Source organism: Acomys russatus, chromosome 1 (assembly GCF_903995435.1).
Source record: "Acomys russatus chromosome 1, mAcoRus1.1, whole genome shotgun sequence".
Lineage (NCBI taxonomy): Eukaryota > Metazoa > Chordata > Mammalia > Rodentia > Muridae > Acomys > Acomys russatus.
Window position 1 is genome coordinate 23,080,171 of NC_067137.1, and position 12,523 is coordinate 23,092,693.

At 46.6% G+C, this 12,523-nt stretch overlaps 1 protein-coding gene across 2 annotated transcripts; it reads left to right on the forward strand.

The window, feature by feature from the left end:
* The first annotated feature begins 134 nt into the window (after window positions 1–134).
* Supt7l (SPT7 like, STAGA complex subunit gamma) lies at window positions 135–11,211 on the forward strand. Of its 2 annotated transcripts, none has more exons than XM_051171457.1 (6): window positions 135–299; window positions 1,849–1,935; window positions 3,591–4,120; window positions 6,893–7,217; window positions 9,254–9,491; window positions 10,867–11,211. In XM_051171457.1, the coding sequence occupies exons 3-6, from the start codon at window positions 3,708–3,710 to the stop codon at window positions 11,127–11,129; spliced, it is 1,239 nt and encodes a 412-aa protein (XP_051027414.1). In that variant the 5' UTR covers window positions 135–299; window positions 1,849–1,935; window positions 3,591–3,707; the 3' UTR covers window positions 11,130–11,211. The 2 variants fall into 2 exon arrangements, with proteins under 2 accessions (XP_051027414.1, XP_051027494.1); XM_051171537.1 differs by having other exon boundaries at window positions 3,622–4,120.
* Window positions 11,212–12,523: the final 1,312 nt, after the last annotated feature.

Genomic DNA, 12,523 nt, shown 5'->3' on the forward strand with positions numbered 1-12,523 from the left:
TTCAAGACTCACAGAAGTATAAAGATGTGAATAACACTAGGGAGTCACAATATCAAAAGAAGAAGAAGAAGAGAAAAAAAAAAGCTGTCGCGGTGCTGTGCAGAACGGGGACGTTTTCAGGCGTTGCAAAAGCCTGGTAATAACTTCCTGTGGCAAAGGGCGAATGGGAAGAAGCGCTTCCGGTGGCCTTGGCCCATTAATCAAGAAACTAGCCTCCTAGGCTTGACCTAGTCGGCTCCTCGGACCTGTCAGAGTCAGACAGCCGCGTAGTCCACTCCAGCCGCGTAGTCCACAAGGAGGTGAGTGTTTGAGCTTTATTGTCTGGTTCAGGTCTAGTGCTCCCCATTTTACTGCCGCCCTGGAAATCAGACTTGCCAGGATCCTGTGGACGGCGCCTAAGCCTAAGCCTGTCTGTAGATCCTGACCAAGGAGCCCCTCCCCAGCCCCTCCCGAACCTACACTCCCTTTTGTGAAGTTAGGAAAGAGGTCAATTTCTCTTTAGTTACGTTACTCTTTTATTATTCTCGAAACAAATCATTGAGGCAGCATGTTTAATGACTTTACGAATCTGGGTATCAAGACCCCGTTTCTCTTTCACCCTTTGTATGTATGATATTGGCATGACACTGGACCATAGCTTCCACATCTGAAAAACTGGGAATAGTAATATTATATTTTCACAGGATTTTTAGAAAATGGAGCTAAACTAGCTTATATTTGTAACTCTTTAACAGAGGCCGGGACACTCTACCAAGATGGTAGCCATAACAGGTGGGAAAATACAATTAAGTCAACTAAAGTCCAGCGATAAATTCAAATCAATGTGGGAATACAAGGAAAGAGTGTGTATTGAGAAATGTTAGGGCTATGTGATTTCAGTTGTCTTAAAGAACAAATTCAAGGGCCGGGCGTGCAGCACTGGGAGGCAGACGCAGGCGGGTCGCTGTGAGTTCGAGGCCAGCCTGGACTACAAAGCGAGTCTAGGACAGCCAAGGCTACACAGAGAGACCCTGTCTCGAAAAACAAAAACAAAAAACAAACAAACAAACAAAAAGAATAAATTCAAGTCTCATCGAGACGTAGAGGGTGGCAGAAGATTCCTAGCAGATCCCCAAACTCAAAGGGTCAATTACGAAAGGATTTGACGTTTTCAAGAAACTGAGTAGTGGGATTGGAGAGGTGGTTCAGTGCTTAGCAGCGCTTCCTGTTCTTCCAGTGGACCTGCGTTCTGTTTCCAGTGCCCATGTGAGAGCGGGTTCACAGCCACTTCAAACTCCATCTCCAGAGGGGTCTGATGCCCTCTTTACATCACCTTGGCCTCCTGCATGGGACGGGTGTATACTTACATCCACAGCAATAAAAATCAAATCTTAAGGCATGGTGGTGGTGGTACAAGCCTTTAATCTGAGCGTCTGGGAGACAGTGGCAGGCTGATCTCTGAGTTTGAGGCCAGCCTGGTCTACAGAGTTTCCTCAACAGCCAGAGCTATACAGAGAAACCCTGGCTCAAAAAAAATAAGAATAAAAATAAAAATAAATGCAAAGAAGATAACTGGAGGGGCCATTTAGATGGCTTAGCTGGTTAAGGCACTTGCTGCCAAGGCTGACAACCAAAGTTCAATTCCCAGTACTCACATGGTAGAAGGAAAGAACTGACTCTCACAGTTGTCTTCTCTCTTCCACATGCACACACACACCCAAACACAGACCCAAAATAAGTAAATGTAAAGACAAACAAACAAATGGAAGGCCCTCTGTGTGTCTGCAGGACACAGTCCATGCCTTTAAAGTGACAGTTATCTGCATGCGGCTGTACAGCAATATTTTGTTTCTGTTCCCCTCACCTCAGGACAAGGATCTTGCAACTTCACACAGTGATTCATTCAGTTGATATTTGTTGAACCTGAAGAGACATACAGGCAGTGAATCTGGAGAAGTGAATTGAAGACAGACTATAAGTTTTGTTGGTAGTAAGCCATAGAATTCTGACTTTTTCCAAGAGGCAAATGGGATGCGTTCAACTGGAGTTTGAAACAAGCAAGCAAAGCAAAACAAACAAACAAGCAGACAGACAAAAACCAGGTTGGAGGTGTAACTCAGTAATAGCACTTGCCTAGCATGTGTTCAGTCTTCAGTACCATAAAAAGAGAAAGAGTCTAGCAACAGTGCTAAGCGTAGATCAGAGTCTGAGAAAGACTGGAGCAGCGGCGCTCAGCCTTCCTGATGCTTCGACCCTTAATACAGCTCCTCATGTTGTGGTGAATCCCAACCATAAAATTATTTCCATTGCTCCTTCATAACTATAATTTTGCTACCGTTGTGAATTGTAATATAAATATCTGGTTTTCAGGATATCGGATATGTCACTCCCAAAGGGGTCATGACCGACAGGTTAAGAGCTACTGGGCTAGAGGAAGGGGGGGGTGCTAGTTAGGCAGCAGTGGACGTCTCTCAGATTCAGCCCGGGAAGCCAGCTCACTCTATAAAGTGCTTGTCATTGCAAGCCTGAGGACTTGAGTTCAGTCCCCAAAGCCCATATAGACAACCCAGGCATGGTTGCATTTGCTTGGAAACTTAGTTTGGGGGGAGGGGGTCAGGGAAGAAACAGGCAGATCCCTGGAACTCACTGGTCTAGAGTAATCAGCAAACCCGAGATTCCAGTGTGAGATCCTGTGTCAAGAAGCAAAATGGATGCTACTGAGGATGACACCAAGGTTGATCTCCAGCCTCCGTGCGCATGCACACACACGAAACCTCTTACACTCTTCCGTTTGTATATCAGGCTTTGGAAACATAAAGCCTGTTTTCACGAGGAGAAATTAAAGTATACTCAGGCACAGCACAAAATAAAAGGCACCTATTAGTATTTTTTGGTTGGTTGGTTGGTTGGTTTAGTTTTTTCAAGACCTGGTTTTTCTGTGTAGCCTTGGCTATCCTGGAAATCACTCTGTAGACCAGGCAGGCTTTGACTCAGAGATCCGCCTGTCTCTGCCTCCTGATTGCTGTGATTAAAGGTGGGAACTATGTCTCACTATCTGTTAATCTTTCTCTTTTCCTTTTTCTCTTTCTTTTCTTTCAAGACAGATTTCTCTATGTAGTCTCAGTTGGTCTGGACTCTCTTTGTAGACCCGGCTGGTCTTGAACTCACAGAGATCCGCCTACCTCTGCTGGGATTAAAGGCGTGCACCATCACATCTGACCCTCTGATAGTATTTCTAATGCTACTGGGTTGGGTTTTTTTTTCCCTATTAAGCCAGCATTGTGTCGCAATGTTCACAAATATTGCAGACCTACCATTTAAGTTTCATGCCTTGTAGCTTGCTCAGGATTCGGCATGATGGGTATTCTGGTAATGCATTTGTGACGTGAAATAGGCAGTATGTATGTTAAGAGTCCCAGATGCCAACTGCTGCTATTCATGAGCTAATGACTTTGGTTGTAAATTTGTACTTCAGTCCAAGAGGAATTGTCATTGTGTGATTGGCACCTAGCAATTATTTTTCTCTTCATTTCTTCAAGGAGAACATTGTTTATCCTAGAGTTTTGCTAACACCTTTATCCAAGTGCTTTTTAACTTGCTTTTTATGTCAGAACTGCCTGAACTTCCTACTTTTCACTACAGAGGCCTATGTTCTACAATTGCCTGAGACACATTTCCTTTAAGAGTCATCTGTATTAACCCTGAGGCTCGTCTCTGCTTGCTCTACAATGTTGAGACACTGGGGAGAGATAGCAATACCATCGGGACAGACCAACAGAAGCTCCTTTGATTTGCTCCCTCGGGAGCTCCGTCTGGTGGAAGTCCATGACCCACCCCTGCACCAACCCTCTGCCAGCAAGCCCAAGCCCCCCACTATGCTGGACGTCCCCTCAGAGCCATGCAGCCTCACCATCCATACCATTCAGTTGATCCAGCACAACCGACGTCTTCGCAGCCTTATTGCCACAGCTCAGACCCAGAGTCAGCAGCAGACAGAGGGGGTAAAGGCTGAAGAGAGTGAGCCCCTTCCCTCCTGCCCTGGATCACCTCCTCTCCCTGATGACCTCCAGCCTTTAGATTGTAAAAATCCCAACGCACCATTCCAGATCCGGCACAGTGACCCAGAGAGTGACTTTTACCGGTAAGACAAAGCATTGCTGCATTTTCTTTTGTTTCTTTTTCTTTTTTCAAGATTTATTATGTATACAGTGTTCTATCTGCATGTACACCTGCACGCCAGAAGAGGGCATCAGATCACATTATAGATGGTTGTGAGCCACCATATGGTTGCTGGGAATTGAACTCAGGACCTCTGGAAGAACAGCCAGTGCTCTTAACCTCTGAGCCATCTCTCCAGTCCCCTTGTTTGTTTTTCTTAAGTGATCTCCCCGATAATCCTGTTAAGATTATAGTAGCATCTCCACTTGTACACGAGAAAGCTGGGATAAGAGTCGTTGACGTGGCTAACATTGCTCAAGTCATTAGAAGACTAGCTTAAGTGTTAGTCCGAGTCTTCACAAACTAGTCTTTAATTTTTTTTTTCTTTTTGTTTTTTTGAGACACGGTTTCTCTGTGTAGTCCTGGTTGTCCTGGAATTAGCTCTGTAGACCACGCTGGCCATGAACTCATAGATCCGCCTGTCTCTGCCTCCCTGGGATTAAAGGCGTGTACCACCACCATCTGTATTTTTAATTTTCTAATACACTAGGCATTTATTGGGTGTCTATTAATGCCAGACATTTTACTAGAAGTGAAACAATACACTGATATATGAATAGTAAAAACTGGGCCAGGGATATACTGTGGTGGTAGGTCAGAGGCCCAGCAGTAAGGAAGGGTAAAATGCCTCTAACAAACAAAAGTCAGCACTATAGTCACATCTTGAGGGCAATGTAGTTTCCTTCAACATGGTATGTTGTTCACCATATTAATTCTTTCTGGGGGTGTTGTTGTTTTGTTTTTCTTTTTTTTTTTTTTTTTTTTTTTTTAAGATTTATTTATTTATTACTATGTATACAGTGTTTTGTTTGTATGCACACCAGCTAGGGCACCTGATCTCATTGTAGATAGTTGTGAGCCATCATGTGGTTGCTGGGAATTGAACTCAGGACCTTTGGAAGAGCAGGAGAGCTCTTAACCTCTGAGCTATCTCTCCGCCCTTGTTTTATTTTTCAAGAGAGGGTTTCTTTGTGTAGCCCTAGCTGTCTCGGAGCCAGCTCTGTGGATCAGGTTGGCCTTTAACTCACAGGGATCCACCTACCTCTGCCTCTTGAGTGCAAGGACTAAAGGTGTGCCACCACCTCCCAGCCATCATTAAATTCATGCTATTACAACAGGTTTGTATGTTTTTGTCACGTTTCTGTGTTAATTGTTAAGAAGAATGGTGATCATCCCTAGGGGCTGGGAAGATGGCTTAGTCAGTAAAGTGCTTGATGGGACCCTGTGTTCTGTCCCCAGAACCCATGTGAAAAAGCCAGGCATGGTGGCTTACATTTATAATCTCAGCACCAAGGAAACAAACGTCCCTGAGACTCTCTAGCCAGTCAGCTAACCTACTTAGTGAACTGCAGGCCAAGGAGAGACTCTGTCTCAAAAGACAAGTCAGTGGCTGGGGAGAGTGTCGAGTCAGTAAAATGCTTGCCGTGAGAACCTGAATTTGAGAACGCAGTTAAAAAGCTGGGCACGTAGCACATGGCGGTGACCCAGTGCAGGAAAGCAGGGGCAGGAGGATCCCTGGGACCCACTGGCTGGCCAGCCTAGCCTAATCAGCAAGCTTCGGTCCCAGTGAGAGACCCTGCCTCAAAATCAAGGTGGTTTTTTTGTCATTTCCTTAGAAGTGACAGTGTAGGCTTCTACATGCATTCTGTATGTGTGTACGTGCATCAAATACCTACACACACACTTTTCTTTTCGTTCTGTTTTGTTTTTCAAGACAAGGTTTCTCTGTGTAGCCCTGGCTGTCCTGGACTTACTTTGTAGACCAGGCTGGCCTCGAACTCACAGAGATCCTCCTGCCTCTGCCTCCAGAGTGCCAGAATTAGAGTCATGTGCCACACACACAATTGAACCTAGTTTGTTTTATACATATTTTAAGAAATTGTTTAAGAAAAATACACAGCAGCTACAAGGAGCTAAAGCCTCATTTTCCATTCAAGAAGCCCATGTGCAGGCTGTAGATGTAACTCAGTGGTCAAGCGCTGCTGACACGGCAGGCCCTGGGTTCAGATCCTAACGCTACAAGGGGAAAAAAAGAAGTCCAAAAAGTGCTCAAATTCAGTAGTCGTGGCTAGCTCTTTATTAGGCACTTCCGATGCTTTTGACCTTCGACCCAGAGAGACTGGCCTGAACATACTGAATGAAAAGCTGGTACTTGTCTTTTCAGCTGTGTGTAACTTGCAGATAATAGTTATGAGTGGCTCTTCAGGCACCCACCATCTACAGAGGGTGGTGACATAAACCAAGGAACAACGATTTTCTTCTCTGCTTTAGTTTTATTTATAAAATAATTACCTTTGCTAAGGGAGGCAGAAAGCCAATAAATTCTCAGAGGGGTTGGAGAGATGGCATAGTGGTAAGAATACTTGTTCTTACAGACGAACCAGGTTTGATTCCCAGCACCTCTTGGTGGCTCACAGCGGTCTATTTCCAGTTCCTGGACGTCTGCTCCCTGCACTGTTGTCCTGTGCTCCCTGCACTGTTGTCCTGTGCTCCCATTGCCTGTTGAAACTGTGTAATTGGGGAGGCTCAGAAATATGACATTGGGTTGCTGACTCATGCTCTGAGAGGAGCAGGATGAAGGTGGCTGTTTCTTTGCAAAGCTGGGCCAAGGGTTACTGGAACTGTAAAACTCAGTGAGGCAGGCTGGTCATCCTCTGCAAGAACACAAATGACACTACCTCGTCTCCTCTTTCAGCGGCAAAGGAGAACCAGTGACTGAACTGAGCTGGCACTCCTGCCGGCAGCTCCTCTACCAAGCAGTGGCCACAATCCTGGCCCACGCAGGCTTTGACTGTGCCAATGAAAGTGTCTTGGAGACCCTAACTGACGTGGCTCATGAGTACTGCCTGAAGTTCACTAAGTTGCTGCGCTTTGCTGTAGACCGGGAGGCCCTGCTGGGGCACACCCCTTTCCCTGACGTCATGGAGCAGGTGTTCCACGAAGTGGGGATTGGCAGTGTGCTCTCCCTCCAGAAGTTCTGGCAGCACCGTATCAAGGACTACCACACTTACATGCTACAGGTGAGGTGACTTGGGAGATGTGGGCAAAGATGCCATAGGCTGGGAGAGTTCTGCAGTCTATCACACTTGTTCTGGAGTGCGTCACACAGGGGCTTAGAGCAGAGTGAATTTAACCCACTATGGGCCTGCGTTATTTCTCTGTCCTCGCCAGTGGCGCATTCAGACATCAAGACCTCTTTCAGTCAGTGGATACTCCATTCATTGTTACTTCCTCTGGAAGGAGTACACACAGACACTGTGGTTAGCATGTTTTTATTCAACAGTAGTTACTGAGGACGCACTGGGAGTCAGGCGTTGGGGGAGATAGTAGTTTATAAGGGGAGTAAACTGTTGAGCTTGCAGTGTTCATGGGAAGCAAGAAGAGGCAAACAAGTAATAATCACAACAATTTCAGTAACATTAAGTGTGTTGAAAATGAAACAAAGCCACTGGCGGCCCTGAAGGACGCCCGCAGGGTTGGGGTTAGAGCACCACCATCTCTCCAGTTCTTGGTCCTTTCAGTTCATCACTTAGAGTGAGCAGTAACCTGCAGCGTCCAATAAAAGGCTTTGGTAGGATCCAGCTTGCTTGCTTTGCTCAGGGTTGGCCTCTAGGGTCTATGTGCCGGGTGCTTGGGGATTTCTGTGGTGAAACAGAATTCCACTATGCAGCAGGCTAGCTTAACTCTGCACCTTTCTCTTCAGCCTCCTAAGAGGTGGGATTTCATGTATGTGACACCTTGGCCAGTTAATTGCTGTGCTTTTTTGTTTTCTTAAAGATTGATTTACTTATTATTTATAAAGTATTCTACCTGCATGTGAGCCAGCAGGCCAGAAGAAGGCACCAGATCTCATTATAGATGGTTGTGAGGCACGATGTGGTTGCTGGGAATTGAACTCAGGACCTTTGAAAGAACAGCTAGTGTTCTTAACCTCTGAGCCATCTCTCCAGCCCAATTGTTAGTTTTTATAGACAAAAGTGCAATATTTTGTCTCAGTACTGGCTTCTTTGCCTTATGCAACTTTTTTTTCCCCAGAGTTTCTCTGTATAATAGCTGTGGCTGTCCTAGACTTGCTTTGTAGACCAGGCTGGCCTCGATCTCACAGAGATACGCTTGCCTTTACCTCCCAAGTGCTGGGATTTCAGGCATGCAGTGGTGCCTGGCTGCCTTATGTAACTTTTAATTAATGATAAAAACATTTTCTGAGCCGGGCATGGTGGCACATTTCTTTAATCCCAGCACTCAGGAGGCACTCAGGAGTCCAGGACAGCCAAGGCTGTCCTAACACAGAGAGACTCTTATCTCGAAAAACCAAAACATTTTCTGACACATTTTCTGAATGCCTCTATCATAAACTCAGACTCATCTCCTTAAACTCTTCTTCCCATTGGCAGTAGCAATTGTCTTTATTGTTTAGTGGTGCTGGAATTGAACTCATGGCCTTGCATACACTAAGTGCACACTCTTCCACTGACCTGCACCCCAGCCCTAGCAGTAGAGTTGTTGCCTCCCCACCCCCCTCTGCCGCAACCCCTGCCAGGGTTTCTCTGTGTAGCCCTGGCTGTCCTGCCTGCCTCTGCGGCACCACCCAGCCAGCAGTAAAGGTGTTAAAGTTCACCTTGCAGGCTGGCTGTTAGTAAAGTCCGGGTAAAGCATGAGGAGCTGAGTTCGGATCCCTAGAGCCCGTGTAAAAAGCCAGGTTTGGTGGCACACCATTGTAATCCCAGCAGAGATGAGGTGGGAGACAGACACACACGCCTGGAACCCGCTCTCTCAGACACAGACGCCTGGAGGTGGAAGCACCTGAGGAATGACAAGTGCGATGGCTCTGTGACCTCCACACATGTGCGTGCGAGCACACACACACACACACACACACACACACACACACTCACACACGTACATATACATGTGCACATGCACCAAAAAGAAAGAAAAACAAAGTGTCACTCATATGTTAGCTCATGCCTTGCTGGGTTTTCCTTGGGTTGCCCGGAGCCAACTCCACTCTCACTCTAAAATGGCCCCTGAAAAGTTAACTCTTGCTTGCCAACAGATTAGTAAACAGCTCTCTGAAGAGTATGAAAGGATTGTCAACCCTGAGAAGGCCACAGAAGACACTAAGCCTGTGAAGGTCAAGGAGGAGCCCGTGAGTGACATCACGTTTCCTGTTAGTGAGGAGCTGGAAGCTGACCTTGCTTCTGGAGACCAGTCCTTACCCATTGGGGTCCTTGGGGCTCAGAGCGAGCGCTTCCCATCCAACCTAGAGGTGGAGGCTTCGCCACAGGCTTCAGGTAAGGAGCAAAGGTGTGTTCCTGTTGATTCTGGCTCTCCCGTCTTCACACTACTGATACTTTAGAATCGTAGTCTAAGCTGGAGAAGCAGACATGGGCAGGACAGGCTGCTGTAGTGAGTGAATCTTCTATAATACTCCGGCTTAAGGCAGCTGTGCTTCCTTGATAGAAACTTGCAGCAAATTGCAGATGAAAGGGAATGAAGCCATTGCTGTGCCCTGTTGGGGGCAGCTGCTCGATGGTAGGCCACACCCCTGGCGACTTTCAGAGCCTGGAGAACTGGCCATTCCTTTTTTTAGTTTTAGGCAATCACACTTTGATTTGTTTCATTGTTAAGGCTGGTCTGAAATTCACATTCTCCTGTTTCAGCCTGCCAATTTGCTGGCATTACTATGCTATACCCCATGCCGGCTTCGCTGCAGTCAGTTAGGTTGCAAATTAGTTGGGAAGCTTAGTTGTTTACAAACATAAACACATAAGAAATTTAAATATCAAATCCTCAAATGTGACCTAAAGAAAAGGAGGTCAGTGTTAGAAGTGCTGAGAAGACGATTTTCTCTGGGGAAGAAGTAACAGTTAACAGCAGAGCTGCATCACGGAAATGCAGAAGGGTAGGGGACACCAAGGACCATGTCCCTTGTCAGGAGACTCAGCATCATGTGGTGACCAAAGTCTTCAAAAGGCAAGAGAGTCCCAGACAGATTCCCAAATAAAAGGCAGAAAAATAGACAGCCCCATAACAGGAAGGAAAGGGAGCTCGGGAGATGGCTTAGTGGGTAAGAGAGCTTGCTGTGCAAACATGAGGACCAGAGTTCAAATCCCAGCACCCATGTCAAAGGTATAGCTGGCTATGTGTGCCTGTAATCCCAATATTGGGAAATAGAGACAGGTGATCCCAAGGGCTTACAGGGTGCCCAGCCTAGCGAAAACAGGGAGCTTCCAGGTCGGGGCAGTGAGAGAGCAACAAAAGAAGACACCCAGTATCCTTTGGCTTCCACATATGTATGGATTGGTACACGTACCTACAGGCTCATGTGTATACCATACAGAGAGAGGACAGGGTAAACTACCCAAGGCCTGGAATCATATCTGCCTTTGAACATAGTCTTTCCCCCGAGGTTTACTTTCCTAGTGTAGGAAAATGGGGGTAGTTAAGTGCACCTGCCCCACAGGTAAGGTGAACAGAATGACAGTGAAAAGGAAGTTGGTGATTTGGGGGTGGAATTTTGAACCACAGACTAACAGTGACACCCTCAACCGATGTGGGGAACTGCAATGAAAAGAGCGTAAAGGACGCTAGTCAGGCCTGGGTGGGGTATTCAGGTGTTCTGTGTTTGGCTCACAGCGGGGCTCATGGTTTGCCCTTTGTTTCCAGGTGCAGAGGTAAATGCCTCTCCTCTGTGGAACCTGGCTCATGTGAAAATGGAGCCTCAGGAAAGCGAAGAGGGCAATGTGTCTGCACACGGGGTGCTGGGCAGTGATGTCTTTGAGGAACCAATGTCAGGGATGAGTGAAGCTGGAATCCCACAGAGCCCTGAGGACTCAGACAGCAGCTATGGGTCCCACTCCACTGACAGTCTCATGGGGTCCTCCCCTGTTTTCAACCAGCGCTGCAAGAAGAGGATGAGGAAGATTTAAGTGCAGGAGGCCACTCAGTGCAGACCTGCACTATCCAGCAGGAAGCCTTGGTGCTTACATGTTTCCATGGTAGTGATCGGACTCTTCTTATATGCAGGGCTTTCCTAATTTCAGAGACACGGTTCTTAACCTAGTTCCTCTTCACATTGGCATTATTTTTGTACCGTCTCAGAACGACTAAGCCGCTGTTGGCAGAGGGACTGTGATACTGGCCTGGTAATCAGGCCAAAGTACTGTCCCAGCTGTTTGACTGCGGGGCCACACGTCTTAGCTCTCTCAGCCATGTCTCTGGCACTTGAGGAGAATCATGCCACTTTAATGTCCCTGCAGAGGCAGGACGCTGAGATGTTTTGCTTAAGCTCCAAAGCCCGCATACGCTCACATACATATATGTCACTATAGATGTCAGGTTGTCACTAGTTTATTTTGGGCCAAGCCACTGGGAATCCAGTAGAAGATAAGAACTAGCAAACATGACAAAGCTCATCAGTCATACTGCAGAATGAGAGCCCTGTGGTGACAGCCATTATTCTTATGCAAACAGCTGTCCCCACCATTCTTTCTTTTCTAGAATTTTCGATCTAACCTCGTTGGTTTTAACTATGCTCTTGCTGCTGACACGGACTTTTAACTACTTTTCACCCTGCACATTGTCCAGCTGTTCAGTTTCTCCTTTGTGAGGGAGGCGAACAGGACCTGTTACAGCCGCTGGATGGGCAGCATCTCACTTTCTTTCAGGACAGCCTTTGGTTTGTTTCAGGGTTTTTTGTTTTTTATTTTTAAGACATTTGAGGAGCCAGAGAGATGGCTCAGTGGGTAAAAGGTTTGATCCCAGGGACCTACATGGTACAAAGAGAGAACTGACTCCAGTTGTCCTTAGGTCTCCATACATGCTATGGTGCATGCATGGGCCACACAACACACCACACACACACACACACACACACACACACACACACACACACACGAATAAATTGTTTTTGAAAAAAGTCATTTGAGCCTGGTGGTGGTGGTGGTGGTGACACACGCCTTTAATCCCAACACTCGGGAGGCAGAGGCAGGTGGATCTCTAGGAGTTCGAGGCCAGCCTGGTCTACAGAGAGAGTTCTAGGACAGCCAAAGAAACTGTCTCAAAAAACCAAGAAAAGAAAAAGAAAAAAAGTCATTTGAGTTATTCTAATTCTTTTTAGAATTCTTTGGCTGTTTTATACACATACATGGGTTTTTCCCTTCTTCCAAACAAGACTGTCTTCTGTGCATGCTCCATAGTTCTTCAGAGTCGCCTCAAGCATGATGGGAACTGACTTACTGAGAAAGGGCCACTCAGCGGCAGCTACTCACACCCCCTCACTCACCAGAGGGGTGGGGCCTCAAGGGTGCCCTCTCAACACAAT

Coding starts and splice junctions, on each gene's coding strand:
- Supt7l (XM_051171457.1), top strand. CDS start 3,708: ATGTTGAGACACTGGGGAGAGATAGCAATACCATCGGGACAGACCAAC. Junction 4,121..6,892: donor CCAGAGAGTGACTTTTACCG/GTAAGACAAAGC, acceptor CTCCTCTTTCAG/CGGCAAAGGAGAACCAGTGA. Junction 7,218..9,253: donor ACCACACTTACATGCTACAG/GTGAGGTGACTT, acceptor GCTTGCCAACAG/ATTAGTAAACAGCTCTCTGA.